The following is a 20279-nucleotide window of genomic DNA, read 5'->3' on the forward strand; positions in this document are numbered from 1 at the left end:
GGGGGGGGGGGGCGGGCCGCGTTCCGGAGCCGGCGCCGGTGGTTCGTCCCGTCTCCATTAGGGATGGGGCGGAGGAAGGCCTTTATTGCCCGTCATGCCGCGCGCGCTGTAGGTAGCTCCCTCCGGTCGGGGCTGGGGGAGGGCGGGGGAGGCGGTTGGTGCCCAATCCAAGATGGCGGTGCAGGAATCAGCTGCTCAGCTCTCAATGACTTTGAAGGTGCAGGAGTATCCCACTCTCAAGGTGGGTGCCGAGCCTCCTCCTTCTCCCCCCGGCACGGAGAAGCGGGGTAAAGCTTCTCGCGTTCCCCCGGAGCAGCGCTGAGGTGGGGGACGAGGGCTTGGCGAGCCGGGCGCTCCGGCCCCCCTTCCTTCCTGCTTCTCGCCTCAGGAGCCCCTGAGGCCCCCGGGGCTGCGGGCTGGGGGTGGGGAAGGGTTCCCCCCACGCAGTTGCCCGCCCGTCCCCGTTTTCTTTCCCTTGACGTCTCGGCTTATGCCGCTACGGCTTCTCCTCTTCCCCTCCCCCTCCGCTGAGGGTGAGGGACGTGCCTGGAATATGCTGCTCTCCCCGGGTGTCTCCGTGCCCTGAGGTGAAGGGGGAGGCCCCCGGGCCACGCTGGGGACACAAAAAGGGTCGTTGAGAGCTGGAGGAGCTGGCCGAGGAGAGAGAGGAGTCAGGTTCTTGTGGCAAGGCGAAACTGTGGTCGTAGGGTGATGGGGAGGGAGGGGGTAGAGGGCTCGGACGGAGTCAGGCTGGGGGAGAGGGTTTAGGGGCGTGTGAGTGATGGCTCAGGAGCACCGAGGGTTGCTTTGAACGCTCATCCCGGATGATTAGCTGGATCTACGTGGCGTTGTTAGGAGACGTGTGAAAGGGGAGGGAGTGGAGGTGGTAGTAGAATATGGTTCCCTGGCTTCTTGGTCCCCCAAAGATGGAGATGAGCTTAAAATATAAAAAGGGACAAACGTACTGGAAAAGGATGGAGGCCTGTAGAGACGAATAAGCGAAATACTTACGGTTTGGTGAAAGCATGGAGTGTTCGTTAAGGTGCTGGGTCTATCAGAAGGTTGGTAGTTTCCCAAGGCTGCATAGCTGGTCTTTGGCTTTAACTAGGTATTGTAAAGCAAATGAAGGACTCGGTACTGAGCGTTAAGGTCATCGCCTCCAAGAACTGTTGAACTGGAAGGATGATGCTCTTAGGAATCAATGGAAACCTTTGTTTGAAGTCTTGTGTTGTATATACAGTAGGTCTACCACACTGATAGCAATAAAGGGAAGGCAGCTAGGAGAAGGATCTCTATTGCAAAATGCTTATTTAAACACCACTTATGTCAATGTATAAACATTTTTTTATCTAAAGAAGATGTTTATGCAAAGTAAACTTGCTTGTGCTAAGATCATGCTGCACTTTCACACACTCAGAACACTGTGTGTTCTTGGCAGTGTTTGTTCTGCAGTTTTTCTAGCCATGTTCTTCTTGTGCATGTTCTCCACTGTCCTAGCTTCTCCTTAGATCCAGCAAGTGGAAGGACAAAGCGTTGATTCCCATTTTACATATGAAGGCTTCTTTCTATCATCGTGAAGTACTTTAAAGCTGACAGCATCAAGCTTAAAATTTAAAATAGCTGTAAAGAACGCTCTAGCACTTTCCACAGCCAGACAGTGTGAAGGCATTTAAAGTTAAGAAGATCATTTTAAGACTGCATTTTAGATGTATTCCAGTTGTTATCACAGCTTTGCTTGTTACATTCCTGAAAAATTACTGGCAGTGAGGATCAGTGAGTGTTTTGCTACTAATGACTTAAGATGAATTGTCAAGGTGCCAGCCATTTAAAAGGTAGAGAATATTTTGGACTAATTCTTTTATTTCCATAAGCATTCTTTCTCCCTGAAGAATCTTAACAAAAATATACATAAGAGAATGGAATGTTGTTTGTAAAGTTGAGAAACTAAATAGTAAGAGGGTGAGACACCCTTACACTGAAACTCTTAATTTCCTAGCAAAGGTGATGTTTATTGATTCTTCCCAGCACCCATTCAACTTCTGGGTTGTTCCTGTAGTCTTTAATAGAATTTTTCATTGTTTAAAAAACCTGCCAGAATAGTGTCTGCTCAGATCTTTTGAATGTATCCTCTTAAATGTTCTTAGCTGTGAGTCATATATCAAAACATTTAGTGGTGGAGGTGAAAAAGCAGCAGGGGGAAATGAACACTAAGGCTGAAGTCTACTGAAGTAGGTAGATATAAAATCTTACTCTGTTCATTAGGAGGCAGTTGCCTACAAACTTCTGTGGGACTGAGACTGTGAATGTTTATTTCTAGGTTATTCAAACACTGTGTGAAATGAATGAGTATGGGTTTTATTTTGTTAATTTTGTCCACCAGTGCAGTAACTCAGATATTTCTCTTGGAGACTGGTGATTTTCTGGTGATTTTTCCCTGATGTGAGTAAAGTATAAAAGATTGTAGACTTGTATTTATATCCTTCCTGTTTCCTCGCTCTAGCTTCCTGATGCCAACATCACCAGATAATGGTTGTGTAATAGCTCTACAGTTACAGTATGTTCCACAGAGTGCCTTTCATGTGAAAGAGTGCTTAAAAGTGCAAAGAGAAATCCTTTTCCATAGCTAAATTGTGGTTACTGCAGGAGTGAAAATGCTTCAGCCATTCTTCCAACAGTTTAGCTGAATCCAGGGAAGCTATTTCAGTGTACAAAATAATACTTGAATATCCCCCCACACTCCAGTCCCTTCTCCCTTCTCAAGGACAAGAAGGTTGCCAGCTATTCTTCCTCCAAAGTGCTGTGGAATCTTTTTTTTTTATTAAAAAAAAAAAAAAGCCTACTGATAGAGAATTGTGCTAGTCTCATCTGAGAGCATGTAACATGAAAGCTCGCAATTTAACAACGAATGAATGTGAACATTGTTATCATAGTTCTCTGCTGAAACACTAATAAACAAGTGATGACAGGAAGCTAGATAATTCATCCGTATCTTTGGAAGTGTGAATAATTATTAAACTGAACTAACAAACTATATGGAGTAAGATCCTAAAACTGGAAGATGGAAGACCTGAAAGTGGGGATAATCACTTGTGAAAATATTCTTATTTGGGCTGTTTGTTGGCAACAGTTTAGGGTTATCTGGGCTGCTTTAAAAAACAGCTGGTCAAAAGGAGAGCTTCAGAAGCACAGAATACTTGAGCACCTTCTCAGAGCTTCTCTTCGGCTTCCTTTGTTGACAGCAGTGGCAGGGGAGATACCGGCAGCAGATTTAATAAGGCATTAATTTCTTATGGAAATACCATGTTTACCTGATTGCTAAAGAGGGGAACAGATAGGAGGATAGGATTGTGTGAAGCATATGTTGCTTGTATCCCGAGTCCACGGAATCACAAAATAGCTGAGGTTAGAAAGGACCTCTGTAGACAGTCGAGTCCAATGCCTCCCCTCAAAGCAGGGTCAGCTAGAGCAGGTTGCTCAGGGCCATGTCCAGACTGTTTTTGATTATCTCCAAGATGGAGACCAGCCTCTCTAGGCTGGTGTGTTTGACTGTTATTATGGACTTTAAAAAAAATCTTTTGTTTACATGGAATTTTCTGTATTTCAATTTGTGCCCACTGCCTATTGTCCTTTTGGCTGGACACTGCTGAGAGTAGTCTGGCTCCTTCTTATTTACTCCCCCCATCAGGTATTTATACACATGGATAAGACTTCCCCCAAGCCTTTTCTTCTCAAGTTAAACCATCCCAGTGCTTTCAGCCTCTCTTCATATGTCAGATGTTCCAGTCTGTTGCCATCTCAGTGTCCTGCTGTGCTCACTCCAGTATGTCCATGTCTCTTGTACTGGAGGCCCAGAACTGGACAGGGAACTTTGTATTGGTCTAACTCATGCTGAGTAGAGGGGAAGGATCACCTTCCTTGACCTGCTGGCAGTGTTCTTCCTAACACAACCCAGGATGCTGTTGGCCACCTTTGCTACAAAGGCTCATTGCTGTCTCATGGGCAGTCTGTCCACCAAGACTCCCAGGTTCTGTTCTGCAAAGCTCCTTTCCAAGCTGTTGGTCTCCAGAATGTACCGATGCATGTGATTGTTTCTTCCCAAATTTAGGACTTGGCATTGCTCTTTGTATTTCACAAGGTTATTCTTTGCCCATTTCTCCAGCCTGTTGAGGTCCCTATGAATGGCAACACAACCATCTGGCATATTAACAACTCCTTCCCATTTTGTATCGTTTGCAGGCTTTGGAGGTGCACTCTGACCTATTATCTAGGTCACTAATGAAGATGTCAAACAGTTCAGGTCAACTTTGTTTGCCGCTGAAGCAGAAAAGATGCAAGATTAAATTTTTGCATGATTGGTTGCAGTGCTTTATTTTTGCCCTGTTCATAAGCTTCACTAAATTGTTCTTTTTGAACATAGCTTTGTACTTGGTATTATCAGCCACAGGGTACTCTGAAAAAACTTTGAACATGTGAAAGCGGTTCAGGGATAACTTGAGGATGGAAGTAACAGAACTCGTAACATCTAATGCACTGTCAGTACATCAGCATACAAAAAAAAAAATTATATATGGCACTTGTAGATCGTTACCTGATTTGTAAAGTGCTCTATAAGTAGAAGGTTGACACAATAAGCTGAACATGGATATTAGTAAGTCAGCTCTATACTAACGTGGTGTGAACGCTCATATCTCACGCTAAATCAGTCTTCAGATTGGGTGCTCTGACTCACGGAGTGAGCGTGCATTGGAGGTCCATACCGAGCATTCGTGTGTTGCTGAATAATTCACTTCCTGTTTTGACACATTGTGTCCGCAAACAAGCATGGCATCTTTTGTACTGCTGCTGTTCTTCTGTGCTGGGCCTTGTGTGCTGCTGTGTTTTAAGGAAAATCCGATACTGGGGGACTTCAGAAGAAGTTTGACATTGGAAAGCAGCCAAAGTAGGAGTTGGCTCCTGTGGGAATTGGTCTCTTCCACCCCTGTCCACTCCCTATAAAACTTATTTAAAAGTGATTAATGAAGGAAGAAAACATGGTAAAAGGCAATAAGTAACAGTGTGGCCATGAGCTAGAGATGTTGCTTATCAGTACTCTATTGTGCCTGTAGGAAAATGCTTCCAAGAAAAATACTCTCAAACATTTTACAGAAGACCTCTTGTTAGTATCTTCAAAGTGAATACTTATCTGATGTTGCAATTCACAGTTGCAGCATAGTTGATTTGTAGTGTTTTCACAGGACAGTGCCCTGTGATCTTGTGGGTTTGGTTTGTGTATGTTTTCTGGTATAGAAATAATACGTTTGTATGGTACCTGACATGTTGAGGTCTTTAAATCTTGACATAAAGCAAGAATATCTGTGGAATCTTTTGATTCTTTACATGGTGAATGCTTTTCAAGAGCTGAGAAACAGGAGTAAATATGAGCCTCAAACATTTTCTGGATATTTTAATAGGAAGAAAATGCTTCACAACTGACTGTGATAGGAGTGGAGCTCTTACTGGATGTTAGGCACCACCCACTGTCAATTTTTCTTACCTCTCTAAACCTCTTCCCACGGTCTTTAATTTCAATAGTTCCTATATTAATTAGCATAATCATGTACCTTTTGGGCCCACAGATTTAGGAAAATACTGTTTTGGCAGATGGGTATTTGCTCTAAGAGCATGCTGGTGAAATCCATCAGTCCTTGTAAACTTAAATTGCCTTCATTGTTTGCTTGGCCTCCCATAGCTTACAGTCCGAAGATACACTATATAGGAAGTATTTGCTAACCCAGAATGTGAAATATGCTATATTACATAATTACATACATTATTGCTTATTTAAGTAAAGCAAGTTCTTGTTAAGATATCTTTATTTTGATAGCCAGTAATTTAACTACTTCACAACATACTTTTGAGTCACCTCATCTTTTTTTTTGAGTGCTCTGTGGATTACCTTGAGTTGTAAACTAGTGAGAACTAAAATAAAATATAATATATTGAGTACAACTTTGGTCATTCATATATTCTGATACAGGTCTGCTGAATCAATAATCCTTAATTATTTGTCATAGGAGAAATGTTGCCACTTCAGCTGGAATAGGTTATTTTCAGAACAATCTGATTAAAATGGGATCTCTAGCCTAAAGGCTCCAGCCAGTATCATGGTGCCTGGACTGTGCAAACACACAGGAGGGCGATGACCTCTTTCATTTAAAGAGGTGATACCGTGATTAAAATGAGCAAATATTTGGAGAAGAAAGAAGGATCAAAACAAATGAAGGGACCTGCTCAGGACACAAACCTGCTGTGTGACCTTGGCTTAGCAACTCAACCACTGTGTTGGACAGGGAGGAATGTTTAGGTTTTTGTTAGTACTCAAGCATTTCTACTAAAAGGAGAAAAATGAAGAAATTTATTTAAAAGCATGAGTCCAAGATGGCAGCTATAAACAAGTGTGTTTAAAATGACTGGTATCTGATCATGTCCCTAGTGTGGCTCTAGACAGTACTCTAAAATGGCTGTCAATTTGCTTATGTGAGGATGCAAGACAGTTTTATAAAACAAAGAGTCTTTGTAAAACATTAAATTTTGTTGTTAAAAGCCTTCTTCAAAAGTTCGTAATGTATTCAGTAGTAAGTTGCTAGCAGTTTGTGTAAAAGGATAATATTTTGAAGGATTATAATTTCTTCTATTGAGTAAGTATGTGTGTAGCAGATGGATAGTCCAAGAATTTTCACTGCTAATTCTCTTGTATTGAAGTAGCATTTTTGAATATTATAATCATATTTTATTTCTAGACACAGCTGCTCTAGAATATGAAGTGCTGTATTCCTGAGTTGTAAAACTGACTTGTTTTTAACAAAGGGAAACTACTAGGCTTTACTCTTGAAAAACAGTGACACTGTTTTTTAAAAGAATTATTTTTGAAAAATCCAAACAGTCTGCAACTGCATTTAGACTTACGAAATTATTTTGGTTTGATCTGTATCTCTTCAAGAATTTGTATTAATGATTATACCTAATTAAACCTAAATCTAGCCGTTATTATAAGCCTCTCATTCCTGAAATATACCACTGCTCCTTTATTTTAACTTTCTTTTCCTTCTCTGATTTTGCCTAGAACAAGGAAAAAATAATACTATTTCAAGGGATTGATAAGAGCTACATATCACAAGAATTCATTCTGTGAATAAGTGGTAATATAATTTACATTTTGGATGAGTTCAGTGACAAATGATGCTGACTCCGTTCTGAAATAATCCAAGAGTTATGGAGAAAGAAATGCAGTGTATAAAAACTACAGAATTTCAGTAATTCTGTATGAAAATGCTTAATTGTTATTGGTTTGAGGGGAAATTTGCAATAGTTTATTGTACCCTGCCACATTTGTCAGATGGCATCATGTATAATACATGTCCTGTATTTTTCTGTTTTGTTGAAGATGAGTATGGTGATGTAATTTAGTCTCAAGGAAACGGCTTAATGCTCAAAGGTGTATCTTGCAGGGTCTATCTTTTCTCTTGACACTGTGTATTAAATTAAGCATCTTCTAAATACTTTTTTCTTCCATATTCCCATCCTTCCTCTTTCCTTTTGCATACAGTAGAGCTAAGTTGTGGTTGCTTTTTTTTCTTTTGAAAGGCAGTTTCATCACTGCTCTTGTTACTTTCTTTTCCCTACCTATCTGTGGCTAGGCTTAATTTCATTTAAGAGCACAATATAAGGCACTTGAAAAAGCCTCAAAGTCTTCAACTGGAGACTTCATCTTGGAGACTTGTAGATTCATGTGAATATCTGGTACTTTTCATGTGTTATAAGCTAACACAACTGAGGAGAGGAAGCACATCTTTTTTTCTGACCCTTGAAAGGAGAGCATAGTTCTGTAATTGTTCCCCCCCACCTAATCTGGTAGGACTTTATCTTTCTTGAAACTTTTTTTTTTCTCACTGGTTAGATGACTTCATGCACCTGAAAATATTTTAAATCCATTTCAAATCCCTCCTGCCCATGATCCAGTTAATTGGAAAAGATACACAGTGTAGGTATTTGTGTTTAAAAAAAAAAAAAAAAAAATCCACTTTATATGGCAGGGAGTGGCTAGGAGACTGTAACATTAAAGAAGAATGATTCACAGTGACATCAGTAAAGTCAGGATATATAGTTAAAAGCTCCCTGTATATGAGTTGGTACTGATATCAAACTAGACCTGATGAACTTCTTTCTTTCAAATACAGGAGGAAATTGGATGTTATTTTACAGAATTGCAAACCTGTGTAAAAGATGTTTGTTTCTGTCTATGCTGTTTTCTGTGAAAATCAGTTTTTAGAAAATAAACCTTTGAAAATTCCTGATAACAGGAGGCTGGAAAATGATTAATGGTCTTGCTTTCATGACCAAATAATTCTTCCTTCAACTGTGATGACTTTTTTTGAAGTATAGCTCTTACTCTATAATTTTCAGCAACCAAATGATAGCTATACAAACTTTCTGTTTCTTTCTGCTACGTCTGAACTAGTTTACTACATGCAGTCACTGTGGGATAGAAACTATTTTTGACTGATGTGATGTGAAAGAGATTGGGTTTTAGTTTCCATTTTTATTTGAAATTCTTTAGGCTTGATTCTGTGTGAGTGAAGAAGTAATCTAGCCTATGTTGCAGGCTGTGACTAGATCAGTTTAAGAAAGGGTATGCTAAAAGTCCAGTGGGAGGATAAAGGCTTACATTTTTCACTGGAATTTAAGTATGAAAGAAACATGTGCAATTCAGTCTTTCAGTATTACTGTGTACCAGTTAAGAAAACTTGTGGGCAGCATCAGGCTAGTATTTGAAGTTTTGTGCAGTAGCCAATTACACTTTGGCCCAACATCCTACACCTCTAAAGGAATAGAAATGCAGAATGTAACACTTAAGCTTATTGTCATGGGGGAAATCCCCTTTCTTTGGCATCCAGTCCTCCCTTTAATTATTTGGAATTTCTCTGATAAATCCAGAAGTAGTCAGGATTTTTCTGGATAGCTGGTGAAGAAAGACAAAGTGTTTTCTGTATTTAAAAAAAAAAAAAAAGTGGTGGAGTGGTGTTGGATTTGGTTGATAGTTTATTCATGTTACTGAATGCTTTTTTGAAGATATCCCTTACCAGGAACTTTTGAAAGAAAGAAGACAAAAGTCCTTATGTGGATAGGTAACTAGGTGAGATAAGAAAAAAAAAATCAAGATTTAGTAATCAAGCTCTGTAATGGAAGAAGTTACTGTTAGGGTTCTGCTGGCATCTCTGCCAGTACTGCTGGTACTCAGCTGTTTGAACAGCTGGGAAGAGTGTGAGTGCTGAGATGACTTCAGTTTCCTTGATGATACTAAGATAATCAAGGTATTACAGGTTCAACCCAAGTATGAAGCATTAGAGAAGGAGAGACTGAATGGGTATTGAAATAGATGCAATTCAATACAGATAAGTGTAGTGTGATATGGCTTTTAGGTATGGTGGAAAGAAAAGCAATCCCAGTCTTACATACACAATAACTGAGTCAGAAATCAATACCATTACTCAGTGGGATCTTGGGGTTATGGTGAATGTTTTCTGGGAATGATTGGGTTAATGTTGACAAACTTAGGACAAAAGTGTTGAAAAAGGAAGAATATAGAACTTCAATGTGTAGCAATGAAAATTCATGGTTTCTTCTCAAGTTGTATGAGGTACTCTTACTTTCTCCATTCCCTCCTGAAAAAGGATGTAGAACTGTAAAATGTCCACAGAAAGACAAGAATAATTAGAGATATGTAACGGCTGTCTTCAAAGAATGGTTTAGAGAGAGCCTCTTCAATCTCAAGAAACATGAGGCATAGGAGAATGTTAATGTTACCTTTATTCCTTCCAAAACAAGAACAAAAGGGGTTTCGAATTAGGCTAGCAGTTGACAAGTCAAAACTAAGGAGTGTTTATTCACAGTGCATGAGGCTGTGAAATGTCTCACCACAGGATGTTGCAGTGCTAAAACTCTACAGGTCAACAGCAACGAGCAGAGTTCATGGATGAGAAACACCCTGTGATGTTTCTACTATAAAACTTCCACCTGTGGCTCAGGAAGCCCAGAGAGACTATTTGGGATTAGTAACTTTATGTTCTTGCTTTTTTTTCAAGTGCCATCAACTTCCTGGATGTTGTCAGAGAAAGGATAGTGACAGAGAGGGACTTGTGGTCTTACCTGGTATGGCCATTCATATCTTCATATGGAGATGCATTTGGGGTCTAAATCAGCAACGGGGATCTATGATCCAGTCTTTCTAGATGAAATCATAAAATTAAGATAGGAAAGGACCTCTGCAGAAAGTGTAGTTCAGGCTTGTGCTTGAATTCAGGCTAACTTCAAAGCTACCTTGGGTAACTCAGGGTCCTGCCTACTTCTAAAGGTTTCCAAGGGTGGAGATTCCACCACCTTTCTGGGCTGCTGTTCCAGTGCTTACCAAGTCTCCTCGTTAAAATATTTTCTTTTCCTTGTGTCCAGCTGCAGTTTTCTTTGCTGCCAGTTGTCAACTCTGCCTCCTTCCTTTTTGCTCTGTTACTCTGAGAAATGTCTAGCTAGCTCTTATCTATGACCTTCACCTTTAGGTAGTGGAAGACTTCTATCAGATTGTGCCACTTCCAACTCCCTGTAGCCTTCTCTTCTGCAAGTGCAACAAGCCTGCCCCTCTCAGCCTCTCTTTAGGTTTTGGATCCTCCAACCAACTAACTATTGTTGCAGCAGCCTTCTGGACTCTTTCCAGTCTGTCAGTGCCTCTTGGCAGCGGGGGGAAGTGACCTGAAAACGGGTCTTGGTATTCCAGATGAGTCTGCATGAGTGCTGAGCATAAAGAACAATCATTCCTCTCAACCCACTGCCTTTAATCTTGCTAATGCAGCCTGGTATGTGGTTAACTTTAATTGCCACAAGAGTTTGTTGTTGATTTATGTCCAGCCTGCTGTCCGTCAGAACCTCTACATCTTTTTCTGCACAAGTGGTCCTAGGCAGTTATTCCACGGCCTGTGCTAATGGATGGGGTGGTTTTGTGCCAGGTGTAGGGCTCTGTTTTTTGCCTTGATTGCATTTGACAAAGTTCTTCATGCATTTCTCCAGCTTGTCATTTCTTCTGAATAGCACCTCTGCACCCAGCATTATCAAGGACAATTTGTTGCCTCCTGTGAGCTTTCTTACTGATGTATATTCTGTTCCATAGTGCAGATGGTTGAAGACAACATGCATGTTGGAGCTGAAAACATTCCTTGGGAGTCAGGCAGTATTTGTAATTGGTCACCAGGTACCTTTCGAGCCACTGACCATTATTCTTTGAGCCTGGCTGTTCAGTCAGTCCCTAACCCATGTTGTATTCCAGACATTCAGTCCACGTGTCCCCAGTTTGACTACAAAGGTGCTGTGGGAGACAGTGTCAACAACTTTGCTAAACTTAGCATGAAAGACTGTCAATGCACTCCCGTCATTCAGAGGTAGTCACTTCAGCACTGAAGATGAACAGTGTTGTCAAGTTTGATTTGCTTATGACAAATCTAGGCTGGCTATTCCCAGTCACCCTTATGATTTTGGAAATGGCTTCCAGCTGATCCCCCTACCCCCATAACTTTACCAAGAACTGAGATGAGGCAGATCAGCCTTCAGTTTCCATGATCTTCCAGATTCCCTTTTTGGAAGAGAGGCAAGAAACTTGCCCTTCTCAGTTATTGAGGGCTTCCCTTGTTTACCATGACATTTCAGACATGACAGCAGCTTTACAGTGTCATCGTTGAGCTCCCTTCCTTATGGCCCCATGTATCTGTGTATCTGTAGCTTGCTTTAGACTTCTCATGAGAATAGTACCTCTCTCCCCAGACACAGTTGCTCATACACGATCAGGAAGGCTTAGGAGAAGACCTTACAGTAAAGACAAAGAAGGCATTTAGAACTGAGACTTTGCCTTGTCCTTTCTTGCTAGCTCACAAACTCAATTCTGTAGATGCTTTTCTTCATCTTCTTATGCTGCTCATTTGTCTCTAAAGCCACTGTAATTAAATTTCTTATTAGTTTGAACTCTGGTTGAATAAAATGGATGTATATGTTGGTCATGATGTTAATGAGTGCTGGATTTCTAGCTGTGACTCAGTGCTTTTCCTCCATGGTGGCTGGAGGACTCTTAACACCTCTACAAAGAAGACCTAACAAAAGAATTCATGGTAGCTTGTACTTTCTCCCAAGCAGAGTGCCCTTCCACAGTGTATGTCTTCACTTTGTTTGGAAACCCCAGGTGCTTAGTGAGTGACTGTCATGGAAGGTGGGAGTGTGAAATGAGGCTAAAACTTTGCTACATTCTCGAGATGCTATTAAGCTGCTTAGTGGAATTCAAGGTGCTAAAACTAGCATAAGAAGTCCAGTCTGGTTATCACTGAGGTAGTGAAGCTTTTTAAGCTTTGATCACTATAATGAACTTCTGAGGGGAAAATAATTTGTGTTCTGCTTTCCCATCTTTTAAAGGCAGTTTTCTGTGAGCCTGTAGAGAGAAGCATGGGCTGAGATGAGAGTACTTCTTGTCAGTCTGTTTCTATATATTTGATTTATGGATGGATTACGAAGTGTATGTGTGCATAGATATATTTAGATATATATATTAAGAAGGGAAGAGTTAATCTCATTAAAATATTGATAATTAATGTAAAAACAAAGATAAATATGCACTGTAGGATGCTGTTTAGGGGACTGACTGGTTTAACTTGATATTATTTATGCTTTTTTAGACTGATAACAAACACTTGAAATGTATACAGTTTGCTAACCAGCAGGGTAAAATACATGCAAGCTTTTAATACTTGCGGTCTTTTTCTAGTTCTACCATGTATTCATGACAATCAAGAAAATGGTATCACCTAGTAAATGAATGGCTTATTGAAAAATTTATGTTGATGGGAATATATTTAGTATTAAAATTCACTATTTTTAACAGTATTTCAAGTTATATTTGTTTATTAAAATTAGCTACAGTTGCACAGTCTAAACAGTTTTACTTCATGATTTTAGAACTAGTTGGTCTTCACTTGATACCTTATTTGCATTTATGGGCTGGAGGAAGACTGTGAGCTGAAGGCCACATAGTTCATATCAGTTAAGTTCCTAAGCTTAAAACCTGCCTCTGATGTTGTTAGTTCTGCTGTTCTCTACTACCTTCACTCAAGTGAACAACCAAGGTATAGCTCTCCTGGCAGTCCTCCCTCTTCCACTAGTTCAAGCTTTAAGACCCAGAAGGATCCTCTCCTAAGTCTTGTCTCTGCAGCTAGAGGTTTTTGGCACATATTCTAGGAGAGCACACCAGACTTTTCTGGCTTTCTAAAACCAGAGCAAAGTAACTCCTGAAATGAAGAAAATACTTGGATCAGGTTATTCAGTTGCCTGCCTCTCTGTTGGCACTTAGCACCTGGAAACAGTCGTGCCACACTTGCAGAAGCCTCCAACCAAGCAGACATTCCTTCACATCACAGTAGCAAAACTCTGATTTTTGGAAAAACTTGTGTTACTGTAATTTTATCCCTTGTGTAGGCCATTCTAACAAGTCAAATTACTTTTCATTAGGTTTAAGTTTGACCTGGTTTAGTACATGACTAAGTTGAATAATGTGTTTGCAGCTGTGGAAGCAGATGAACAAAAGAAGCAGGATCTATTTAGTACTGCCCACTAATATTTTACATCTCCTTTGTATCCTCTTGTATGCTCATGGTATGAGCCAACTGAGGTGTGGTTTTTCAAGCTCTAATGAGTAGGACAAGTTAGTATTGTGCTTTTACGGAATACACTCTGGTCAGTTCTTGCAGCTTTATTTCAAATTTTTTCAGTGTTTTGTAGCTAATTATCCTGTTTTTTTCCTTAAGGTCACTCTTCTCCTGAAAAAATACCTGTGTAATCCAGGTTTGGTCACAGAATGGTACTAGCAGTAAAAATTGGAAGTCTCCAATAGGCTTGTGTCAGCTAATGATATGTAAATTTTGCAGCTACCTCTTGGTCCAGAAAGTTTGATGTTCACTGTTTTATAACTATGGTACCTGAAAGTTTAAGTGAATCATAGTTAAGAATTTTTAGAATTGAATTTTCCAGAGCATTGTTTTATGTTCTCCTTCCACTTACTTTCATGATTGGAAGAAAAAAAAAGAACGAACTTACTGGTACACTGCCTGTAACTTTTGGAGAGTTGTGGTAAAGCAAACCTGTGCTGGGAAATGGAGTCTTTTGGAATATAGGAGTTAAGAGTAACGAAAGAATCAGTGGATCAAGATGCAGAGTCTAGATAAGATGCTTTTTCAGTAAGGAGTTGTAGGGGTTACAACTTCTAAATTTTGGCATTCATAGAATCTAGTCCCGTAAAAAGTGTAAGAGCTGTGCCTAGGTACTATTTGCAGATATTCTCTAAAAGCTGCTGGTTCTATAGTAAGAAACAAGTGCCCATGCAAATTATGAAAAACTCTGGTAAGGAGTACTGTCAGTTCAGTTGTGCAAATAATTTAATTATCCCTTTAAAGTCACTTCCCTTGTTATGGTATGCTAATGTATTTATTTTTATTTACTGTCAGAGTATGTAGTAAAACAGTTCAACTCCTAGCCTCTTCCATGCAGGGAAAAAAAACCTAAAGGTAAAAAAAATTTCAAAAACCTATTGCACCTAGACACATTATAAATTATACATAATGATGCCAGCTGAAATTGAAAGTCCAATTGTTCTAAATGTCATATGAACACAGACTGTGCCAGAAATTTGCACGCTAAAGAGGCAGAGCATGGGAAACAGGAACTTTTATTGCTCTTGTGTACAGATAAGAAACTAGGGAAAAGGGAGATTAAGGCTAGATTTTTATTTTTTCCACACTGACTAGATCTCTGTGCCCAGTTCAACACTCTGCTCAAAATTTAACAAAACCACTTTTTGTAGTCAGATACCTTAAATCTGACAAATTTTAGACTAGATATTAGGAAGGATTTCTTTCCAGAACAGGTTGTTAGGTGTTGGAATGGGCTACCCGGGGCAGTGGTGGTGTCCCCATCCCTGGAGGGGTTTAAGACTAGGGTTGATTTAGCGCTGAGGGATATGCTGTAGTTGGGAACTGTCAGTGGTTAGACTGGGTGATCTTCAGGGTCTTCTCCAAGCTATACAATTCTATGAAATCAGTGGTGGACTCTCAAAGTCTTGATTGATGTAGCTTTTCAGTGTGGTATAGAAAGCTGATTAGCAGAGTACTTGCAGAAATTGAATTCAGTAAAGGCAAGTAACTGAAGGAAGTATGTTTTTCAATGAATAGTAAGAAAAATGCAGTGAGGGGGAAGAAAACGGACAAAATTCTTAATGCTATCTGACATCAAGTCTTGAAGTTGGAAACAAGCTTCCATGAGATGCCAAAATAATGGCCCTCCAAAACACCCATTCTGTCTGTGGGGCTTTAAAACCTTTTATCTTTTTTGTGGACATGGAGAAGAGAAATAAACGCTAAAGATGAAATAGAAGATGGTTATATAGACGATTAAGTAGGTGTTGAGGTATATTAATTATGTGGTTTGGGTTCTGGGGAGGTTGTGGTGCTGGGATTTTAGGGAGGATGCATAAGGAAAAATAATTGGTTTAGCTTGATACTTCCTGTGGTAAAGGCCTGGCCTGTCATTTGTTTCTGTCTTAGTTTGAGATGCCAAAAACCATTAAACAGATCATTCAGCCTTTCTGAGAGGAAGAGGAGCCCTTTCATATCTGATCAGGAATATCCTTGTGTTATACTACTTCTACAAATAAGAACAACCTATTGTAGGTCATATGAAGTCTTGGAAAGCAAGTACTTTGGCTCATCTTCCTTACTCTGAACCTAAACTGTTTCTCAGTGCATCTCAAATTGTGAATTGCAATGGTTATGTAGTAACCTCTCTCAAAAGGAGAGTGGACCCTAGGGATACTTTCTTGCATGCAAATGATTAGAAGGAAGAAGATGGAGGCAATCTTGATATAATTGATTAGAAGTGATATACTTGAAAGATTTGTAATCAAACATATATGTGGTATGTACCAAACAGAACACTGATTTGCATTTCCTGTTTTACCTTTAATATGTGTAATCTGATTGCTAGCTAAATTATGCCTTTGATTAATGGGAAAGCAATCAAGATTATCATAACTCCCCTGAAAGAATTTCTCATGGACTTTTTCAAGATAAAAGACATGGATTAATTAAATGTATAACACTGGAATGATTTTCGTTCTAAAATTCTTGTTTCTGTGAAGTGATAGAACTTCCTGGCTAAATTGCTTATGCTGTCACAGTAGTGGAAGCAACATGATGGGAACAACCTAATATTTACTGTAAGCTTTCCCCAAATAATTCAGTACCCTAAAACTTGGCCATGTGTAGGTTACTCCTGTGCATGTGTCCTTAATGGCCATCGGGAGCAGTTTTGATGTGGCTGTCCTATAAAGGCATGGGATAAGTAGGATGAGAGACCTCTAAGACTCATTAGTCTCTAAGCCAAGGAGTGGAGCTTTAAAGGAATTTAACAAACTTAATCATACATTGTAGGCTTTTTTCACTAAAAGAAAACCTACATGATGTTTCTCTTAGCATTCGTTATAGCCCTACTGGAATTAATATGAAAAAGTAGTCCTTCATGGGCAGAAGTGGGTAGGAGAGCTATTAGGTACCCTGAATAACCATTGGTGTACTGTGTGTAAGTCTTTCAGTAGTCAGTATGCATTATACATGCTTTCTCAGAGGTAACTTTTTCTTTTATGAATTCCTGAAGGAAAGAAATGCAAACTTAAAAGGACATGTTCTGAAGGGTGATCTCTTACTTGTAGTTTGCTTGTAGCTTTCCTTTTATTGAATCACATTTGTCTTTGCTTTCTGTTCTCCTGAACTGTTTCTATCAGTGCTTGCTACAGTCAAAGCAGCATAAGTGATATTGGTATCAGAAAAGAATCTGTCAGCTTTATTTCCTGTCACTGTATTTTCATAATCTTTGAAGCGTTGACTCCTTGCTGAGAGAGCTTTAAATAAGGGCTTTGATATGATAACTCAAGTTCAATTAATGAACTCTAGTGTCCTGCAACTTGGGTGGTGTTCTGACTGCATCAGATAAAAATCATCAGTCTCTACACTCTAGAAGACCTGACTTTTTTAATACAGAAATTCTAATGACTTGGTATTTCTCATTTAGGTGCCATATGAAACACTGAACAAACGGTTTAGAGCTGCACAGAAGAACATTGATCGAGAGACTAGCCACGTTACAATGGTTGTGGCAGAGCTGGAGAAGACACTGAGCAGTTGTCCTGCTGTGGATTCAGTTGTTAGTCTCCTGGATGGAGTAGTTGAAAAACTCAGTGTTCTGAAACGAAAGGTAAGTGCTGTTCTACTTTGTGATTGCCTTGTCTTTACAAAGTTAACAGAAGTAGTTTTCTCCAATGCTGTTTGCTTGGATTTTCTTTTCAAAATATAGGTAATGCTGGCACTGTAAACAGAGGCCTTAATGTGCAACAAAACACAAAACTTAATGTATCTTGTGTCACTGGGCTTATGAAACATGATTTGGTGTTCCATGACTAAATGTAACAAACCTCTGTTGAGAGGTAAAATTAATACGTATTTATAGTCCTGAAAGGGAATTTCTCTACCCACAGAAAAGAAACAGTAGCAAAATTACTTGATTTGTATCAATTCCTGCTTGTCTAATGGAAATGTTTGTGCAATTGCATTAATTGATCACTTCAGCAAAAACAGGGAGAAGATGAGTCTGAAAGCTGTTTAAAACCTGGGGTGGGGGTAGTTCTATGCAGTGTTGAGGCTTCTTTGCAGAAGAAAGGGCGAGTTGTCCTCAATTGTTACTTGAATTATAAACAATAAACTTGAATTTTGGAAGGTTCCTAGGGCATATTATATTACTAAAATAATTTCAAAATAAGTTTAGCCAGATAACCTGCTTCTAGCTGTTAAGTTTGAACACTTGCCAGAAATAGTTGAACTTTCATGCCTTTACCACATCTTTCTAAAAAGAATGAGGTAAAAACAAAGTATATAGTATAAGCCATCCTTATTTTGGATGGGAATATTACTCATCCTGAGACTCATCAGAACACTTACTTGAAACAAATCTTGCAGAAAAATGAAAATAGCTTTGTTGCCTGGCTTTAGAACAGTACTTCTCCAAAAATAAATAGGTGAAACAAATGGTAGCAGAATCATTTCATTAAAACTTAAATGAAATAACCAACAGATATAAATCTTGAGACTATATTAAGTGAAGCATCAAAATACCTTGGAGGTTCATAACACGAAAATAACACTGTCATGTATGTTGATTTGGGGTTTTCTGCTTGAACAGGTTAGCTAGGTGTTGAAAAGCTGTTCTGCAAAAGACTTCATAAATCTAATTGCTGTTTTCATCTTCGGTTTGTGAGATTTAGAGGTCTTGAAGGATATGTTTTCTTCACTTCTCTGTTACTTACAGAATGAAATTACTGCTATTTCTGAAAGAGGTGTTAGATTTTACTTGTAGGTGTGTAGTAATGATGTGGAGGAGTAAGTTATTTACTTGTTAAATCTTTGCTGACTGCGGGGGTGTGTCTGAAGGCATTGCTGAATGTTTTGGGTTTGAGGCTCCATTTTAGTGTAATTGCTCATTTGTTTTTGACTGCCTGAAAGACTGTGGGGAATCTTACAGTCACTCAGAAAGAACAAAAGGCAAAAAATCTGTTTAACAGCGAAAGTTCTGAAATACAGAGGTCTTGTTTCTGCTCCAAACCCTCAACTCCAACTGTCTTCTCCATAATCTCTGCCCCGAGCAAAATGATTGTTTTCTTTAGGGCCTTTGGACCCATGTGGGATCTCTGTTTCCTCTTGTGTTTAGACAAGGATCTGATGAACTGCTGAGATGGCCCTAATTGAATTAGATGGTTCCTTTATTTAACACCTTACTCGATCTTTTAAAAAAGAGCTTTTCAACACAGCAGGTTTCTTGGGTTCTGAAAATGATCCTGGGGAAACCTAGGCCTTTGTGTTTTCCCTTTTGTATCCTGTTTAATATGCTTGTTCCCTCAAGTTCTATTGATGTCCAGCAGGGCAAGTCCAGATAGACTTGCTTCAGAGTGTTTTGAAAGGATCTGTAGCTTTTCTGAATGCACTAGAAGGATCAAAAAAACAGCGAGAGCTGTATTAGTGCAGATACAAAACCGTATAAGGACAGCCCTTTGGAATGAGAAGGGGCTCAACCTTTGTGCCTGGCTGCCTTAAATTCTCCTACTTGTGTTCAGAATAATTCTCAAGGTTGCCTTCATGTCTGATAATACTGCAGACATCTAACAAGTGAAAGGGAGGTTTGGCTTGAGTTAGTGTTTGCTTGCAGAATAAGAGACTCAGTTTGTAACTTAAAGTACGATATCCAAACCATATGTTACACAGTAAAGCTGAATTCAGTAATTAAGTAACTCAGACTTCAGTGAATTTTAGTAAAAGACAATCTTTTATAGTGGCTAGGGTTTTAAATACTTGAATTTGGTATCAAGGGCCAGAGTCAGCCTTAATTGGGACAAATGCTTGGTAGAATTTTCTTGCACAAGTTTGCATTTATTTCACTGCTTTTCAAATATTGATCTTTCCAGAAGTCCTCTGTAAATGAGTATGCATGTTAAAAGCAATTAGAACTAACCTGTGTTTCCAGAGCTGGAAATTATCCAGAGTATTATCCAAGGATGATACTGTAGCCTGAACAGGTTGAGTACTGGAAAGGTAGCTGTGCCAGCATGGAATGCAAAGGGGGCTGCCAAAAGCCAGCCAGGTTATTTGGTCTGTGTGTAGTTGGCAAACCTGCATGGACTTTCCTGTTGCCGTAGCTGTGCTGTTATTCAGACACATACCAGCAAGTTTAAAGTCACCACAAATAAGGCAACCCAACCCGAAATTGCATCATTAGTGATATATCACAGATGGGAAAGGTGCTGGGCCTCCATGGTCTTCTAGTTTGCTTTTACCTTAACAAGCACATAAAAGTACTGCAAGTTTTCTTGTGTTCTGTAGCCTGGCATGACCCACAGTTGTCATGTGCTCTATGCTGAGTCTGCTAGCTTTGAATTATGGTATGTCTGTAATAAAGCTGCCTGGTAAAACTTGCAGCCCAATTATCAGCCATATAACTTTAAGGTTGAAGGAGAGTACGACTTGAGTGTTTGGTTTTTGACTTTAAAAAAAAAAAAGTTCTGGAGATATTTTGGGTGTGTGTTTTGCACTGGGCTTGCCAATATGTTGGTTTAAAAAAAGTAATTC

General features: G+C 39.5%; 1 protein-coding gene across 4 annotated transcripts in view; it reads left to right on the forward strand.

Moving 5' to 3' along the window:
* Positions 1-8: 8 nt before the first annotated feature.
* The window catches only part of MAEA (macrophage erythroblast attacher), a 54087-nt gene continuing 33816 nt past the window's right edge, over positions 9-20279 (forward strand). For 2 of the 4 annotated variants that reach the window (XM_026846838.1, XM_026846840.1), the window contains exons 1-2: positions 122-241; positions 17179-17361. In XM_026846838.1, coding sequence (XP_026702639.1) covers positions 173-241; positions 17179-17361 — 252 coding nt within the window. In that variant the 5' untranslated portion in view covers positions 122-172. The other 2 variants (XM_026846839.1, XM_026846841.1) reach the window with 2 other exon arrangements.

This window comes from Athene cunicularia, assembly GCF_003259725.1.
Source record: "Athene cunicularia isolate RWA chromosome 4 unlocalized genomic scaffold, athCun1 chr4_part1, whole genome shotgun sequence".
In the NCBI taxonomy this organism is placed as follows: Eukaryota; Metazoa; Chordata; class Aves; order Strigiformes; family Strigidae; genus Athene; species Athene cunicularia.